At 31.0% G+C, this 20,650-nt stretch overlaps 1 protein-coding gene across 1 annotated transcript in view; it reads right to left on the bottom strand.

The window, feature by feature from the left end:
- Positions 1-273: 273 nt before the first annotated feature.
- Positions 274-20,650, bottom strand: part of LOC115888074 — a 34,932-nt gene continuing 14,555 nt past the window's right edge. The window contains exons 5-8 of the mRNA XM_030907645.1: positions 20,047-20,300; positions 15,142-15,307; positions 2,277-2,454; positions 274-511 (exon numbers count right to left, since the gene is read on the bottom strand). Of these exons, the coding sequence (XP_030763505.1) occupies positions 385-511; positions 2,277-2,454; positions 15,142-15,307; positions 20,047-20,300 (725 nt within the window). The 3' untranslated portion in view covers positions 274-384. The remainder of the gene's footprint in view (positions 512-2,276; positions 2,455-15,141; positions 15,308-20,046; positions 20,301-20,650) is intronic.

The raw sequence follows: 20,650 nt of genomic DNA, 5'->3' as shown, positions 1-20,650 counted from the left end.
TTACACTTCAAACCAGTTAACAAATATGTAGGTGGCGCCCTCTATAAGTAGAAGTCATATTGACATGAAAATCAAATTTCTCATGTATAAAAACTCCCAGATACCAATTTTTATTCAAATATTGACTTTACTTCAGAAATTATTTGGAAAAAATCGAAATAAAAATGAAATTTCTACACCCTGTATCTCCAAAACTAAGGATTTTAGGACATATATTTATACGAACTTTTTTACTTATTTTAATCTGCAGAATATGCTGCCGAAGTTTCCGGAATACAATTCGGACCACCCTGTATTAAAGAAATGTTTCAATTTAGAAATTCTAAAAATAAATGAAATGGAACTTAAGCTAATAATATTCAGTCTTAGAAAAAGTCGGAGAGTTTATAGGATCCTTCCATATTGCATCCTGTTAGAAGTAGAAGACGAAGACTGTCCGAAAATTGGACTGTCTTGAATCAGTAATTTGCTTCCAAAAGCTGATCCCCCACTGCTGCTTGAGAACAGGCTCCTAAAGAAAAACATATTTTTTTTTAATATTTAAAGTACGTACTAGGATGTCTTTGAGGAAAATATTTTAACTTCTATAGGGTGGCTCAATAAAGTGTGAGTGGATCGGGATGATTTTTTTTAAATAGAACACCCTGTATATTATTGCATTTTCGGTTTCCTTTCAAATCACTTTACACAATTCTAAAATATAAGTAAATATATTTCGATACTTTCAGAGATATTGATAAATAAATAGAAAAGATATATTTTTCAGCCTTTCTTGAAAAAATTATTAAAAATACAAGAACTGTTCTGAAATCAAAACTATATTAGGTATTTACTTTAGATGATCTGTACTTATTAGTACTATAAATATGGTATTTGTAAATTATACAGGACGTTCAAAATTTTACGGCAAACTTTCTAAAATATAAAATAAATTTTCTTGGTTTTTTTAAATAGAACATTCACACACATTCTATATTTTTTTCAATAGATTGAGAATTAAAAAATGAACAATTTTTATATTACAGTATTTTAAATTTTTGACGGTTTCGCAGATATTCGCTGTTTTATATTTCATATGGCATTTTCCACAGTAAATTTTTACCAAAGCAACCCAATGATTTTTCGCTGTTTTTTTACCGTTGAATGAGCCGTAAGAAAATACTGCGTGTATCTACGAAACCATTAAAATTTTTGAAATATTTTAAATACAAAAAAAATCATTTTTTAACTCTACATCTAATAAAAAATAATATACAGGGTGTTCCATTTAAAAAAAAAACAAGAAAAATTATTTTATATTTTAGAAAGTTTGACGTAGAATTTTGAACACCCTGTATGATTTAAGTTGCGATATTTATAGCAAAGTAAATATAGACCATCTAAAAATACCTAATACAGTTTTTATTTCAGGACAGATCTTGTATTTGTAATAATTTGTTAAGGAAGGTAGAAAATTAGGTATTTTTATTTATTTATTAATATCTCTGAAATTAGCGAAATATATTTACTCATATCTTAGGATTATGTAAAGTGATCTGAAAGGAAGTCAAAAATGCAATGATATATAGGGTGTTTAATTTAAAAAAAATAATGCCGAACCAGTCACACTTTTTTGAGCCATCCTATAGATGTTAAAGTATTTTGTTGAAATACATCCTCATACTTTATGTTTACACTTAAACAAAATTCCATTAGAGTTAAAAAAATCCGTTTAAAAGTAAAAAGTTTTTTTATTCTAGGTGCTACACATGCCCGACGCACTAATGCCGCACCCTGTATATAGGTATTGGAAACTTTATTTCTATACTTTATATATTATTTTTTTTCTTTTAATTCTTTATTTTTGAAGGCAAATAAACTGAAAAAAAGGAACTTTTTTATGAGCGCCTTGTATAATACTTGACAGTTTATTGTCAAAACTTAATTAGAGTCAAGCATTTTTTAAAAGCTACGCAACATAAACTTGCAAAAAAAAAACATTGATACTGAAAAAAATCTGTATAGATTGTAAATATTGAATAGTTTGTAGAATACAAAAATATTATCACGTTTAATGATCTTCGGGACACACAGCTTTTCAATAGTCTTATTTTAGTTTTAAACCTATTTTTATTCATCATACAAATCGTTCACATGATCAAAAAAAAAAGCCGTCGGAGATGGCTTGTACATGAAAATCGCGGTCATTTTATATGTAAAATTTTATGGGGATTGTCACCGATCGTGGTTTCAAATCCAACCAGACGCCGTTTTTTTTTCGATCATACGGTACTTGCCTGGTGTAAAATTGTGTCCCATGATGAGATCTTCTAGCTTTCAGTAAGGAACAAGCGGCTACTATGATGGCTGCCAAGAAAATAATGCCCAAAATGCAGAAAGCTATCGCCATTTTGTCGAATGACACACAGAAAGTACGATCACCAGGAATCTGCGGAAAAGGGTACGTATCGAAATCTGAAATAATAAAACAAAACAAATATTAACATAATCTATACAGAGTGAGTCTTAAATAAGTGCAACTATTTTTTGCGGTAGTATAATACTAATTATAATTCGACCCCAGAAGCACGTCTGTGAATTTCTTTTTCGTAAAAAAAAATGTAATGTTGTTTTAATCAAAAATAGTTACTTTTTATACAAGACGATAAAATGGTATTTTATCGTAGACCGAAAAGATTAATTCACGAGCGATGAAATCGCGAATGAATTAATTTCGGGAGACGATAAAGCAATTTTATCGTCGTGTATAAAACAATATTTTTTTCCATAGCGAGTTACGTTTTAAAAAATATTCAGAAATTATTATTTCAAGTAGTTATTATAGTCCAGTATGCGACTACTCGAACTACTCTATCTTAATCTCCAAAACAACAATGTGAAAGTCGCCATGTTGTTAAATAAGAAAATGTTTCGTTCCTAAAATAGCAATTCCTGCTTTTTGAATACTTTAACTTGAAATATTTGATCCTAAAAAAAACGCGGAAACAATTTTTTCGACTGCGAATAAATTATTCTCATTTTACTAAAAAAAAATTCAAGAAAATTTTTAAAACTTCTTTAATTTTAAGGCCCATGAGTATTTTTCAAAGTAGAATCAATACATTTATCAATAAATTTGTTTGCGTTTAACTTTTTTGCCTTGGGTATTGAGTTACAGAGTCGGTTAAAGTGTTTCAATAATTATGATCTTCAAACATCCTCCACACTTAAATACTTTTGTTTTGTTTTCCTTCACTGCCATCTGACATATGTTTCTAACTAAATCATAAAAATAATATTTTTACTATAATTATCCCAATTTAGGATAAAACGCGACTTAGACGCCATATTAGTTTTGTATTTCTGTGAATTAGGATTTTTAACAACGTTGCAGTTTGTACTAAATTAGGCTTCTAGCCAACGTCGGTATCGAACGTCGTTTCGACCCAAAAATTATTCTCCAAACTAGTGCAGACTAGGGTTGGCACGAGGTTGTCCCGACGTTGCGCCCCGACGTTTGGTCGCGTGACACAACGTTGTTCCGACGTCCAAATGCTGCTTGGGTATGTAATTTGACAAATAAATAAAGCTGTCTTTTTAGTTGTCAGTTTTGAGTCAATATTTTTTAATTCTCTTTCGTGTCGATTGGCGATTGAATAGCTCAAAACGAAATAAGTAAATTAACAACCGATATTCAGGCTGAGGCGACAAACGCCATATCCAAACTACTTCCATTTAAATCCCGAATAACTTATGAAAGGTAATACAAAAAATTTTCAAAAATAGAAGTAATTAAAAAACATGCGAGAAGAAATAAAGTTTTTAACCTATCCTCGCTGGTAAAGTATCATTTAATCTATCCTTGCGGTTAAAGTACTATTTTATCTACTATTTTTGATAGATATAAGGCAATTTTAACAGTTGCTATGGAAAAAATAAATAAAGACAATAGAAGTCCGAAATTATTTTAGTTTCAATCAGGGGGGTGACAGTAAACCGGAAAATTGGAAACAGTTGTGGCGCGGTTCTACCCAGGCAGAAAGCATGGCCTTCTAGACTGTCCTAGACAAAAATCTGAATATTTCTATATGATTTCTGTCAATTTCTGCGACGGAACATTTTTATGCACGTCGGCGTCCTGTTCTTTTGTCTTTTGTCTGTGTGTCAGCGTCAGCTCCCGAGGCCTCTGGCAAGGTCGGGCGCCATTTTAATTTTTGCCGTTTAGATTTGATTGGAAGTTTGTTTCTGATATTTCGGCTGAAATTTATAAGTATGTTTTTTTGATATAAAGTTCCTTGTTAACACTTTAATAAAGTATATATGATATTAATTACATGAAGAAAATGATGAAATCGACGTTTCTGCGTGTAGTAGGTATGGGCCATATTATATGTAAAAATAGGTAATATATAAACTGTTTTTATATTTTTTTAGCTTTAAACCCAAGGAACCTTGGGATATTCTTTGCCAAGGACTTTTCCGTATCTCTACTTTAAAGACTGATCGGTGATTTTGAGCAATTGAAAGCAAGTTATACAAGGTAAATTATGATTATTGAACTATTATTAGCCTACATTAATTTTCTACAAGATGAACAGAAATGCGTAATTACATATCACATAGGTACCTATTATGTATTTTCATAGCAATAATGCATGTAGATTATTTTTAAATGTAGTTTTTTAATGTAGTTTTCATGTATGTAGATTATTTTTAAAATACAAATGAGGTATTAGATGTATATGTATCATATTTTTTATTCATTTTATTTTCATTCAAGTCCTGTTTGATTTAATTCACAAAAGTCTTATGTACCTATATTTATGTTTTTTACATATTTTTTTTGATTCCAGGTTTTGTGTGGGTACCGGTAGCCTTTTTCCTGCTTCCAGTTATTTAGTTTTATGCCCGTGAAGCTGTGAAAACATTTATTTATCTTCAAGTTTCTGTAAGTCAATGTACTGTTACTTTACTAATTCACTTTAACACAGCATCTCTGATATTATTTAAATATTTGATATTGATACAGTAGTTTATTGGTTTATAGCTCTTTAATTGTGTTGATTTGCATATTTACATTGTTCTAAATTCCAAATAAATATTTTTGAGTAATTTTGTTGTATTATTTACTACTAGAAAGAGTAAAAAGTATATTAACCCTCATTTAAACCTCCTGAACAGCCCGCCATTAAAAACCGGAAACGGAAATAAATTTCATAAAATTGAAACTGTCATGTCTATGTCATGTCAAATGTCCCAGCCGCCATATATGAAAATTAGTTACCCAGGCAGCCACGCTGTTTCCATAATTTAACATTGACTTGACACTTCTTCTTGTATTTATTATTTTATGGTTTCAATACTGAATTGTTGTCTACCTCATTCAAAGTCACGTTGATCAGCTTGATATCATATTTCGTATCTCTTCTTAGTTTCTGAGATCCCAATGATAAAGCTCGAATTAATAATAAATACTCGACTCAATAATCATTGAAATTGTTTGAACAATGCTTTAAGACCACTGGTTAATATTCTGTAACTCTTTTTAAATTTATTTATTATAAACCACAATACTGGTTTGTTCACCACATACGACACGCAATATTGTAGCTAAACCATTACATTTTTGAGAATTGTAAGTTTTGGATTCGTTGAAGATCTATTAGAGCTACAATTTAAAAATATTTTTACTAGATGCAGAGTATCCCAAATAAATAAAAAATATCAAAGTTGTATTTTTTTAACGGAACACCCTGTATATTATTACATTTTTAGTTTCTACAATGAAAATAAAAGTAAATTTGTTTAAGGTTTACCTCATTTTAATCTTGCCGTTTTTGAAATATTTAGGTTTTTGTCAAAATACAGTAATAAAAATTTTAATGCTTTATTTCTCTAGGCGTATTTAAGTTTTTAAAACTAAATATTGTACTGAAATTTTTCTATTTACTAAATTTTGTGTTGCAATAATAAAAATTATACTACCTTATACAGAGTGTCTAAAAAATTTAGTTTAAATAATTACTAGCTTTAAACGGCAATAATCTGTTTTATTTAAGCGGAACACCCTGTATATTTTATAAGAATCAGATGCACAATTTAACTGTCTATCAAATAGTATTATACCATTTTCTACTTATTTCTTCACGTTTTTTGTAGAAAATTTGGACCTCATTTATCAATATACCCATGGAATATTGACATTTTAGATTATTTATTAAGATGTAACAAATTTTTAAAAAGTACATATACTAATATTGTCGATATAGTTCTTTTATTTGGTTAAAAAATTAAAAAAAAACTGTTTAAATATTTTTTAAAGAGGAACAATTAATATGATTCCAGTATTCAAACTACATTAATTGACTGTTTGCGTTGATTGACATTGATAATAATTGCTCCAAATATTAAAAAACTGAATTTTGTATGTGTATTAGACAGTGTGATAAAAAGTAACACTTTAAAAATTTTATTTCATTTTTTGATGTATGCTTATTTATAACAACAGAGACGTTCATTTTCATAACTTATTATTATATTGATTTCTGATTCAAATTCACATTTATTTAGAATAATTTATTAACTACCACAATTACGTATGTAATTAATTAACATTTGGGCGGAATAAATAATGGTGGAATATTTAATTAATGGTAGATATACCCTTTTATAAAGATTTAAATAGTTTCTTTTTGTATACAAATAGGCTAGTAATATTATCGTTTTTAGCACCTGTACATTTTGTACATTTGTTGCTTTAAAAACAATCTAAAATGTCAGTATTCCATGGGTGTATTGATAAATGAGGTCTAAATTATAGAAAATTTTCTACGAAAACTTGAAGGGATAGGTAAAAAATGGTATAACACAATTTGATAGACAATTAAATTGTGCATCTGATTCTCTTAAATATACAGGGTGTTCCATTTAAATTAAACAAGTTATTGCCGTTTAAAACTAGAAATTATTTAAAATAATTTTTACACACTCTGTATGAGATAGTATTATTTTTATTATTGCAACACAATAACCGATCAATAAAAATAAACTTCAGTAAATATTTAGTATCAAAAACTTTGATACCCTTGTAGAAATGAAGCCTTAACATTTTTACTGCAATTTTACAAAATTGAAAACATTTCAAAAACGGTAAGGTTTAAGTAAAATTTATCTTTATTTTAATCGTAGAAACTAAAAATGTAATAATATACCGGGTGTTCCGTTTAAAAAAAAATTCAACTTTGATATTTTTTATTTATTTGAGACACTATCTTGTAAAAATATTTTTAAATTGTAGCTCTAATAGTCCTTTAAAAATCTAATCGTTTAGCCACAATACTCCGTGTCGAACGTGGTGAACAACCCTGTTGATCTAATAAATTTTGATGTGAAGTTTTAAGAGCATAGGAGACATTATATGGTAACGAACTTCTTCTGATCGATGATGTTATTTTAATAGATTGATACCCACCGAGGCCAAAGCAAACGACGCTATTAATATCTTAACCGCACGATAGCTAGCCCGAGGCTATTAACGCGCCCTAAACTCCTAATCACCGACAAATAACACCCTTCTTTCTAATTTTCGGCGATTATATCGTCGTAAATCGTCGTACCGGACCAGAAAAATCCACCAGGACTAACTCTGGCCAGTACTTTGCTCCGGTTGAGCGGCAAAATCTATCAATTTCCATTATGGCGTAATTCTTTGTGCCGCGTTTTTTATGCGCAACCGCGGTCATTAAACAGTCATTTATTGGTCGATGGGCGAAGGTGGCTGATAATTTGTGGGATATTCGAGCCGGTGCTGAAGTGATTTATGATGGGGAGGATGTGGAGGTGATATGGTGGGACGAGGCAGTAAGGGATGAAACCATTGAAGTAATACTCCGACGAAACCTTAAGAAAAATTGGAATAGGGCAAAGAGATCCGGCGACTGGGAGAAATATACAGGGTGGCGCCTCTCATACGACCCCGAGGCTCCAAGGAGAACGGTAGTTTATATAGAAATGAAATTTTGGGAGCATATATAAGTTAATTGAAAACATTTTATAAAAATATATAGAGTTATACAGGGTGTCCCCAAAAAAAGTTACGCATCAAAGTTGTGTTTTTTGTAATGGAACACCCTATATATTAATTGATTTTCGGATTCTAGGAAAAAAATAAAGGTGAGTTTTATTAAAGCGTTCATGTTCAAAGAGGCATGATTTTGGTTTTGTCGAGTTTTAGCTTAAGGCCCAAAGCCTCGTATGCCCAGGTATATGCGTTCAACATTTTTTGTAATTGTTGTAACGTGTTTGCAACTAGAGCGCAGTCATCAGCGTATTGAAGTTCTGTAATAAATTTTGTTCGTGTTTTTGCCCTCAGCCTTTTTATGTTGAACAGACCGCCGTCATATCTGTATCTAATGCCCAATCCTCTCTCCTGCAGTTTGCTGTCCACTATAATGGAGAGCGCTGCCATTTTACCGGTTTTAACCAATGTCATATACTAACATACCGTTTGGACCTCATTTATATATATATATATATATATAGCCACTAGAGTAGAGGATAAGCCACTAGAGTAGTAGGAACAAAGAACTTGAAGGAATTGGACCGTTGACTCTGTTCATACTATCTTTACATTTATTAATTCTGATGCTTTCATATGCATCTAATTGCCTGTAATTTGAGACTTGTTTAATTAATTTTAAATTATTAAGATCTATACAATGTTCATTATCAAGAATATGTTCGGCAACGCAAGATTTATCCGGTCTACCATATCTTGTCTGAGCTAAATGTTCTTTAAATCTAGTTAATATCGATCTTCTAGTTTGCCCAACATATTTCTGATTACAATCTTTACAAGAAATTTCATAAATACCCGACCTTTCCAGTGGAGATGTTTTATCTTTTGGATTACCTAATAATTGTTGTAATTTATTATTAGCACTATACACAAGTTTATAATTGACATTCTTAAAAATTCCTTTTAGACCACGGGATAACTCTCTATGAAACGGTATCGAAAAATATTTAGACGTATCTTTCTCCACTTGAAAAGTCGAATTTTCAGAAATCATTAACCTATACCTACGTTTTCTAATTAATTTATCAACTAGTGAAGGCGAATATCCATTACACTCAGCTACATTCCTAATGTAATCTCTTTTTATTTCATATCTTTCGTTGGAAAGTGGGAAACTAAGTAATCTATGAACTAAGAAATTTAAACTAGCCATTTTATGTTCAACACTATGATGTGATTCATTAGGAATATATCTGCGTGTGGTCGTATTTTTCCTATAGATATCAAATTCCAGGCAATTATTAGTATTTCTAATATCTAATACATCTAGAAATGGTAATCTGTCGTTGTTCTCAATTTCATGCGTAAATTTAATGAACTGGAAAGGTCGGGTATTTATGAAATTTCTTGTAAAGATTGTAATCAGAAATATGTTGGGCAAACTAGAAGATCAATATTAACTAGATTTAAAGAACATTTAGCTCAGATAAGATATGGTAGACCGGATAAATCTTGCGTTGCCGAACATATTCTTGATAATGAACATTGTATAGATCTTAATAATTTAAAATTAATTAAACAAGTCTCAAATTACAGGCAATTAGATGCATATGAAAGCATCAGAATTAATAAATGTAAAGATAGTATGAACAGAGTCAACGGTCCAATTCATTCAAGTTCTTTGTTCCTACTACCCTAGTGGCGGAAATCTAACTGTTACGCTCAGTTGGCTCTGACTCGGTTGGCTAGATTTTGCCACGCCCACTCGGTGCCCACTGAGGAGTATATAAACGCTCAACTTGTAGATTGTACTTTAGTTTATAATCATCTGCTGATGATGCTAACATGGTTAGCGAAACGCGCGTCCAGTGTAAAAGTAAAAGTGTTTTGGTGTATTGTGGTGATTTAGTGTTTTTATTTTGCTGTGTAACACCAAAGGTTCCAACCCTCAACTGTAATCAGTGAATTACCGAGCTGTTTTTTAGTAACCAATCAATAAATGTTGTGACATTATTTCCTATGTTAAAAAGCGCTCGTGAAATTCTCCATCCATCTTTATACCTCAGCGGTTTTAGTTAGTACCAACCACTACCACGTACCGCCTAGAAACCAATTTTCTAACAGATCAAGTGTCCATAAACCATTGTTCCTTTATTTTTCTCTCACTCGTTCTCCATCATTAAGCCTTTAAATATGTTTGACTTCTAGCTCCCTTCGTAATATAGGTACTACCCTCGGTTTTATTTCAGCCTGTGTTGGCCCGAGGGAGCAACTTACCTAGAACGCCCAGTCTACGTTTTTTCTTTCATGTTTTCTTTTATTTATGATTAGCCATTAGTAGGATACAACGTTTTTTGAACTCGGTTTGAAAGGTTTGTAAGAAAACTTGATAATTCAATATTTTTATTGTCACATAATATTTACATACCGAGTGTTTCTCAAAAGTACCCCTATAACTTTTTATATTTTCAGATTTTTTTGATTTTTTTTCAGAGAAACGAAGATTTGGTATATGACATAAATTAGGATTGATTGACGTATTCAATTATTGTTTTCGGTCACTTCCTGTTTCGCCGGAAATTTCTTCCTGTTTCACAACTTTTGATTTTTAAATGATACCTTATATATTTTCTACTACATTTGATAGAAAATGACCATTCTGAATAGAACGACATATCATATAATATAATAAATAATATACACAGTGGCGCACCTCATTCGCCTCGATTAATTATACGAAAACGGAAAGATGCAGAAACAAAATATTTTATGGGGATATGTAGGAAGGCCATGTGCATAATTGAAAATTATTTTGAAATGTACAGGGTATGTCAGAACTAAGATAAACACCAAAGTTGTATTTTTTCTTATGGTACACCCGGTATTTTATTTCATATTTGGATCCTTGGACACAAAATAAGGCATTTGTTATATGAGTTAAATATGTTTTCAAGCTTTGGTTTTTGAGATATTTAAATATGCATGCTATAATAAAAAAATTGTCAACATTCTGTACAGGGTGGGTGAAATTCGACGCTTTTAAATGAAAACACCCTTTTCTATAGGAGATAGACGAAAACTAATATCGGTGTCTGGAGCTCAATTTTCATCAAAAACATGATGGTGAAAACCGCACATCAATATCTGTTACCGTTTCGGCGTTACGGGGTGTTTCTCAAAAATGTGCATTTTTAACAAATCGCTGTAACTTTTTTGCTATGGAAAATTTTGTATTTCTATGAAAACATTTCCAAAGCATCTTTTTACGTAGAATTTAATTGGTTAAGTATAATTTTTTTAAAATTAATAATTTAAGAGTTATCAACAGAAAAATTGATTTTTTATATGGGACACCCTGTATATTTTTAATTTATTGAAAAGAATTTAAAATTACCTTTCCAAAAATATAACACACTTGATATTTTGCTCGATTCCTCTTCGAGATATAGAGTATATAAAAATTCGCCCGCTTTAAATAAGTAGGCTTTGAACGGCACCGGCTGTAATGCAAAAAAATTCTAGCTGTGAGCATCAATTAAAACGAAAATAATATTTGCTATGAGAGATGCACAATTTTATAACAATTTAAAATATATTTAACCAACATCAACACATTTAAACTATATCTCATAACAATAAAAATAAAGGTGTTCTACAGGTGTTCGACATATCGACCGTCTTCTGTTATGGACAGACGGGGCAGTTTTTGAACATTTCTTGCGGAATTCATTAACTCAGTAGGGGTGAAAGATACCCTCTTATAACTGCTAAATATTTTTAATTCTTGTCTAGATTATACGGAAGAATAAGGAACCTTTATTCTTCCGCAAATATATCCATAGGATTAGATCCATGGGCACTAAGTCAGGCGGCCTCGACGGCCAACGGCTGCGATCTTGGTTAGCTATCCAATTATTCTTGAAAGTGGCTGCAAAAATTTGCTGATAACTTCAGCGTTCAGAGGCGGTGCGTCGTTTTGCTGGAAAAATATGTTTTCGAATTCCATTAAGAGCATATCATCAATAAGTGGTCCAAAGCCTACTAGTTAAAAGTGGCGAACTTATAAAAATTCAGTATTTCGAAGGGGATTATAACAAAATATCAAGTGTACTATATTTTTGGAAAGGTAATTTTAAGTTCTTTTCAGTTAATTAAAAATATAGAAGGTGTCACAAATAAAAAATCATTTTTTCTGTTGATAACTGTTAAATTATTAATTTAAAAAAAAATACTTAAACCATTATATTCTACGTAAAAAGGTGCTTTGGAAATGTTTTCATAGAAATACAAAATTTTCCACAGCAAAAAAGTTACAGTGATTTGTTAAAAATGCACATTTTTGAAAAACACCCCGTAACTCCGAAACGGTAATAGATATTGATGTGCGGTTTTCACCATCATGTTTTTCATAAAAATTGAGCTCCAGACACCGATATTAGTTTTCGGCTATCTCCTATAGAAAAGGGTGTTTCTATTTAAAAGCGTCGAATTTTACCCACCCTGTACATTGCTTTTCAGAATTAATTCATGTGCTGACTTTTATGCCAGAGAAATAAACTTTACTGAAAATTTTGATTCCTTCGTTTAATGTGTACAGGGGTAACAAAAATTGCTGGTCTATTTTAAATATTTATTTTACATAAAAACTTTGTTATTTCAAATACAACACCCTGTATTCTTTAAAATAAATCGAAGCAATTCAAATGGTCTTTCAACTATATTAGGGAGTTTTCTATATCGAAAGGCTATTTTCAAAATCGCAGTTAGTTTATAAACTTTATTTAAATGTATTGCAGTGTGTTTACTTTTATTTAATTTATCTACAATAGTTTAATAAATAATATTTATTTTTTTTCTATCAAGAAAAACAAAGAAATAGTTCTTTGGTTTATTTTACGATGACTTGTGGATATATGGATTTTCTATAAAAGAGCCAATTATGGCAAATTCATTTTCTTCATCCCACGACAGGTTTTTGCCTAATCGGTTTTTTATAAACCACACTACCAGCTCTGAACAATAGGACAAGTAGTTTTTCAAAGGAAAGCTTATCAGGAAGATTCCTATTTGGATATCTTTGGCCAAGAAACAATTTTCCTCACAGGATAAAATCACTATTGTGCAGGGGTGGATAGGCCATATGGGAAAACGGGAAAATTCCCGGTGGGCCGGTGGGAAGATGGGCTGGTGGGCCGGTCCCGATCAGAGCTCAAAAAAAGATTGATTTAGCAAAAATTAAATGGTTAATCTTCTAACTAAAGTTACGTAAGATTTTTTAGTGACTGCCTAATTAACTAATCAATTAGATCAATATAATAGTCAGTTGCTTTTAAACATAAACACTAATTTGTAAAAAAACTATTTTTAGATACTGCTTCATTTTTTTTGATATAATATAATGAATACTTACTTATTAAACTATTGTAGGTAAATTTAAGTAAGCTGTTATAAATCTAAATAATAATGTCCATAAACGAATGTCAATTTTGATAATAGCTACTAAAAAGTCACTAGAAGATTGCCATTTTATTGAAAAATCGCTTTTTATTCAAAATCTGAGCTAGATAGGTATAGAAAACCCCTTTGAATAAGAAGACTAAGGAAGGAGCATATCAAAAATCTTAGGTACACCGCGATGGGCCTCAAATATGGCCGACTTAAATTCCGGTTTATCAGTGTCGTTCTAATTTTATTTAAAAAATGTAAAACTATGATGTAGGGTAGACGTGGGGTAGACTCAATAATTTGTTGTTTTATTTTACATTGTGAATAAATGTTGGTAGTTATTAAAATTGTTATAAAAATATATGATTCTAATAAAAATAGATAAGTTATAATAAGTATTTATTAACACAAACATCCGATACGCTACTGAAGCAGGTAAGTCAAATTAACGTATCAAAATTCTTTGACAACTGATCTTTGACAAGTAGTAAATAAAAGCTAAAATGCAAGAACATATATAATTTAGTTAATTTAAGTGAATTTCATAAATGATCGGTTTACTACACGTATGTATATTATATAGTCACTTACTAGCGAAAAGTTGTTCCATTATTTCACTCAATTTTTGCCAAGATTTACCGCACGCTACACAACCAACTATTTTAGAATCTTATTCGATAAATCGCGATAATGTCACTGTTAATTTAAGTTCTGCCACAATTTCCATCTGGATTTACTACCTTTATACAACTATCAGTAGTAGAATAAATAATAAATAACATAAAATAAGCTCCGTAAAGACTGACAAATCCACAAAATTTCAAATCAAATTCAAATGTGTCAAATGAATCGTCAAATAGAACTGTCAAGGATCCCCACCCTAGAGAGCTTTTTCCGCCCACCATGCATGAATACATGGATAGCATTATGCTCCTTCCTTAGTCTTCTTATTTAAAGAGAAAACCCTAATGTAGTTTCAAAGAGCATTCAAATCTGCTTCGATTTATTTAAAAAAATACATGGTGTTGCGCTTGAAATAACAAAGTTTTTATATAAGATAAATATTTAAAATAGATCAGCAATTTTTGGTACCCCTCTGCCTTTAAACTCAGCACAAGAATTAATTCCGAAAAGTAATATACAGGGTGTTGATAATATATTCAATTATAGCATGCATTTTTAAATATCTCAAAAACCAAAGATTTTAAACATAAAATATATAACTTTTTTGAGCCCAAGAATCCACAAATTAAATAAAATGCCGGATGTTCCATAAGAAAAAATATAACTTTGTTATGGATCTTAGTTCTGAAACACCCTGTATATTTTAAAATAATTTTCAATTGTGCACACTGCTTCTCCACATACACCCATAAAATATTTTGTTTCTACATCTTTCCGTTCCGTATAATGAACCGAGGCGAATGAGGTGCGCCACCCTGTATACAGCCCTAGATAAATCAAAATTTTCACCCTTTTCAAACGATATCTTTAATATATTTAATTATACTATATCTATATACCAAACCAATGCTTTTTTTAGTGCCGTTCTACCAAGGGAAAAGGGAAAAACAAACAAAAGAAAAGTGCATTAGAAAAAGTATATTTTATATACATAAAATGTGAAAGTACACTAAACCACTCGTATACAAAAGAAGAAAAGATATGTACAGAAAGTCGTAGAGCATTCTCCGACTTACCGGCTGATTTGATCTTTTTCTTAAACTCTGCGGCATCGTCTATTTCTGGAGCTATAACTTCCACGCTGTTAAAGACTTCTAATTTATCTAGAATTTCGCCTTCCTTGTTCTGTCTTGATCGACCAACTCTGTTATCGAAAGATTCTGTTACGTTTTGACAGTCTATCTGTAATTAAAAAGGTTTATTGTAAATTTATTTTTACTAGATAAAATGGTAATCATTCAAAATCTCATTCCTAAATAATATTTTATGAATAAATTCTAACAGTTTCAACACAATGACTCAGCAAGTAGTTTAACGTAACATTTACTTTATAGGTAATAGATTGGAAAGTGCCCATAAGGACAATGTAAACACTATTTGGCGCTATTCTTGCAACGGTCGCGACCCAAAGCTTTTGAAAATTTCGGAGCGGTTCGGCCTGGTTCGGCTTTTTCCGGAATTATATCGCCAAATATTATTTATTCAAATTTATTATTATTTTCTTTTAATTTTATAAATAAAATACAGTGTGTTGCATACAATAAAGTTTTTAATGCCATTTTTTCACAATTATCACGGGTTTAAGTAAATAAAATTTAAATTAAACTCACAAGATAGCTATATATAATTACTTTTTTGTGTTTTTACTCCTGGCTTTAGGTCGTTGGGGTTGCAAAGATGTTTCTAGATTTTGTTCATTATTTTATTTTATGACGACGTTTCGACAGTATATGTGTTTTTCAAGCCTCTTTAAGTACATAAAAACAGTCAGTTAAAATCATTAAGATAAAATGTCAAAATAAAAGGTCTTACCTTGAACGTAGATTCCTACAGAGTTAAAAATTGTTAAAACTGGACAAAACACAATAACACATATTAACTATTATTTTAATTGTTTTTGGACATCACACTTTAGTATAGAGCACGTATGTATTTCCTAGCAGACCGTTCTGTATAAAACACATTTATCATTTCAATACCCAATGTCTACTGTTTATAGTGCGTTTAGAGAATGGACAGATATATTTTGCTTAGATTTTTTAGGTCTTTTTTATCATTTACCGCGTTTTTGTTTTTTTTTTGTATCTCCACCATTTCATAAAATTCTCTCTTTGTTTGGTGATTTTCTGTTTTTAAAATTTTAGTTTTATTAAAATCGAATGTATGATTTTCTGTTGACACATGATTTGTGAGGGCGGTTACATTTTTTTTATCATACTTGTGCCCTTTCAGTCTATTTTCTAACCATTGAGAAGTTTGTCCTATGTAAACTTGGGCGCAGTTCGAACATGGAATTTCATATATAACATTGCTTCGTTTGTTTAACGGTGTTACAGATTTTAGTTTAGAGAAATTATTAGCTAACAAGTTATGTGCTTTATGACAAATCGTTATATTATACTTTTTGTGTAACCCTTGTAATTGTTGAGACAACCCATTTACGAAGGGGAGCGCAATATATCGTGTATCTTTTTTATTCTTTTTATTTTCTATTAGATTTGGATTGTTTTTTGTGTTTAAGAATTTTTGGAGTCTATCTTTAAATATTTTGTTTATTAGTTTTTGTGGATGGTTGTTTTCTTTTAATGCATATTTTGCTTTTTTTATTGCAGCATCTCTATATTCTGGGTCGGATAGACGAATTGATCTGTCCGCCAAGCCAATTATAACCGATCTTTTTTGGTTAGCTGGATGGTTAGATAAAAACTTTTTTTAACTCTGTAGGAATCTACGTTCAAGCTCAAGACCTTTTATTTTGACATTTTATCTTATTGATTTTAACTGACTGTTTTTTATGTACTTAAAGATGCTTGAAAAAGACATATACTCTCGAAACGTCGTCATAAAATAAAATAATGAACAAAATCTAGAAACATCTTTACAACCCCAACGACCTAAAGCCAAGAGTAAAAACATAAAATATATGGTATACACGTCAAAGAAACGAAACAAAAAAAATATTAAATTACTTTGAAAATGGACGCTTTAAACAATTTTAAGAATTTTTTCAATAAAAGCGGTGTAGATTTTGAAAGATTGTATAATTTTTGAAGATTCTGACTTTGACAAGAGATATGGACAAGAGAAAATTATTTCTGTATTTGTTTGCGGTTGTTCTTAGCAACCGCTATAGCAGCGCCAGATCGCCTTCAACGGTCGCGACCCAAAACAATTTCGTAACCCAAAATTTTGACGGGCATTCCAATCTAATAGGTAATTAGAATACTGACATCTATTACTGACATGTATTTCATAAAAGGGGGTGGAAAATATAAATAAAAGTGTATTTTTTAATAGCATCGAAACAAGCTATGGGTCTATGGTATAGTTTGGATATAGATAATATTTTACTTCGCCATTTTGTAGTCCTCGTCTGATCTATAGGTTACAATCTCAAATCAAAAAATATGTATTTCCTAGAGCTATACATAACAATCAACAGATATAATCACGTACTATGCATTCCTATGGTGTATTTCTTCATGCAGAATCTAAAAGCTAACCATACAATGACAGATGTGTTGTCGAAAATGCAAGAATAAGTATGCCTAGCGCTGGGTCCATTTATTTCAAGCCGTCAAAAGCTAGAGGAACCTTACTTGACTTACTTTAACTCAAATAATTTTGAAACAAAGCCGAAATAATAACATATATCTACTTTTCTAAATATGAAATCGACAAAAATTTAAACAAAGCCAATTTAAATGAATTAGAGTCGAATAATAAGAGAATGATTCTCTGAGAGTAATTTCTGATCTTGTAATACCTATCCTACAACTCTGAATATCAAACTGAAGTGTTGGGAAAATACACACTATACCATCAACACTCATCAATGCCATTCATAGGCCTAGAATCCTTCTGCGGCACTGTCTTCCTCACATTCAGTTACACAAATGTTCACAAAACAGTTGGTGGTTATTTGTGTACCTTTTTTTTTTCTTCTTTTCTTGAAGAAGGAGGAATCCCCAGAACACATTTTCTGTACATGCCTGGCAAATGTGCGGTTCTTTTTATTATATAGGCAATGCTAAGCCATTGAGAAAGAGCTATATGGATGGTCCAAATTCCAAGTTATTATACTTTTGAAAAGAATAGGACTGGATAATGTAATCTAGAAATCAGAAGAGGACTACAATAGATCCAAAAATTTAGCACTGGAACAGAGAAAATAAAGTATCTAATCTTATCTAAACTATCAAGCAACTCTATATATTATTTAAACTTATATGCAAATATACTAGTAGAACAGTAATTATATTTTGGTATAGTCAAGCCTTTCTGAAAATGCTTGAAACAATAAAATCTACGAATACTCCATTCATGACGATCCTGGGCTGTAAGAAACTACTAAATTTACGTCATAATTAAATCAAGTAACATTGATTTCAGGAAGCAGAATGGATCTCGATGACATAGCACACTCGGATATGACCGTCTATAACAAGATATTCGGTTTTAAGGGTAAATTTTTAAATTACAAAACTGAGCAACAATAGGCCCTTGTGACCAATCAATTAAAATTTAAAAAATATACTTATGTATTAGTCGATTTGTATATGTTTTTTTGCCTTTCCAGTTTTGGTCTTCCCTGATTTCTTCTGCCTATTGGTTGCCAATTGATTATTTTCTTGGGTCATCTTGTATTCTTCATTCGCTTTGCATGTCCGTACCAGATCAGCTGCTTTCTCTCTATATCCTGTGTATTGTGCCATCTATACCCATTTGTTGTTTTATAGTATTATTTCTTATTTATTATAATTTATTCCCGTTGATCTTCGAATGGCATCCATTTCTACGGCCTCTATCCTCTTTGTGTATTTCTCAGTTATTCTCTGTTTCTGCTCCATATAGGAGGCTGCTCTTTATCATGGTCTCATATACATACATATATTGAATTTTCTTCACTTTGTTATTGATTTTTTGTTATTTTTTTCGATAAACCTTTTCTCTACTTCTCTGCCATCAGTTCCATTGTTATAAAATGTAATTCCCAGGTATTCATACTCTTGACATTGAATAATTTCTTGGTTGTTGTCCAAGTTCAAATTTCCTTCTTGTGCGCCTATTGTTAACTGTCAAGCCCCATTCTCCGTATTCTTCAATGAGTTTTCTTAGCATATATTGCATATCATCTTTGTCATTGGCGACTATTAATAATTCTCTAATTTCATTGATCGTCTGCGAATTGAAGTGTGAACAAACATTCATTGTCAATCTCTATGCCCATACCACGGATCTTTCTTTTCAAATCTTTTAAAGCGACTGCAACGTATATTTTAAAGAGAGTAGGGAAGATGCAACAACCTTGACGAAGGCCTTTGTTGGTTATAAACGTTTCTGTAAGCTCTTTTCCTACCTTTGTTTTTGATTTTACGTCCTTATATAGTTCCTTAAGAGCTGTTATATATGTATCGTTAATGGTAGATTTTTCCAGGACTCTCCATAGTCTGGATATTGGTATAGTGTCGTATGATTTCCGTAAATCAACAAATGTTATACGTGTGTCCAAGTTTCTTGCCGATCTTTTTCTATAACTTGTTTTAAAAGAACACGTTACATGTTATCTGTACACGACCTTCCTGCTCTAAAATCATTATGTTCTTCTTCCTCCTTTTCTCTATAATCTTCTTCTATTAGATCACGTAAAATTCTACCATATAACTTGCTCTTAGAAGTATCTAATTCAATTCCTGACCACAGAAATTAAGTTATTCAGTAGAATAACTTAATTTCTGTGGTCAGGAATTGAAAAAATACCAAACATTATACTAAATGTCAATTGTTAATTCCTTATGTTGTACTAAATATATTGAAAAATGAATGCAATAAATTTACAAATAAAAGATATTTTATTTTTTAGCTAGCAGAAAAAAATTGATTATAAAATGGAAATGATGGGAAGGGAAAAATGTATTTACTTTACTGCATGCTTCTCTGCACATCTGCAACCTGCACTGCAAGTGCAGCCTGTCCCTGTCTGGAAATTTGAACGCGGCAAATCTAGCAATCGCTTCTTGATGCCTCATCGAACCGATGGGTCTGATAGGGCCATATTTGGGCAATGGAAGCAATAATTCATCAACAGGACAGCCTTGTTCATCCAGGAGTTTCTGGGAGGAATCTCCAAGTCCATCGTGGGCTATGCAATCCACAATCTTCCAGCCAATTCCGGCTAAAAATAAACACACACATTTAATTTAGTATTAAAAGAAGACTTTAGCTTGGATTCAGTAAAGTGGGGCCTTAAAGATAGTTTTTTATCGTTAAAAACAACAATTTCAAGCATTTTTAATTAATGTTATAATAAATACGCTAATAGTTAATTTATCTAAAGTACTAAAATCATACCTCATAGCTATGCGAAAAAATGTATATATTATATTATATTATACAGGGTGAGTTTCCTACGATGTTCTCTATGGGTATCTCGAAAACTACTAGAGATAGAGAGTCGGTTAAATGGGGAAAGAATTGCAGTTTTGTGGGGTCATAAATATGCGCCTTTCAGATTTTTGAAAAAGT

This window comes from Sitophilus oryzae, unplaced genomic scaffold, assembly GCF_002938485.1.
Source record: "Sitophilus oryzae breed Bouriz unplaced genomic scaffold, Soryzae_2.0 scaffold_682_pilon_pilon, whole genome shotgun sequence".
In the NCBI taxonomy this organism is placed as follows: domain Eukaryota; kingdom Metazoa; phylum Arthropoda; class Insecta; order Coleoptera; family Curculionidae; genus Sitophilus; species Sitophilus oryzae.
This window is presented reverse-complemented; position numbering and strand designations above follow the sequence as displayed.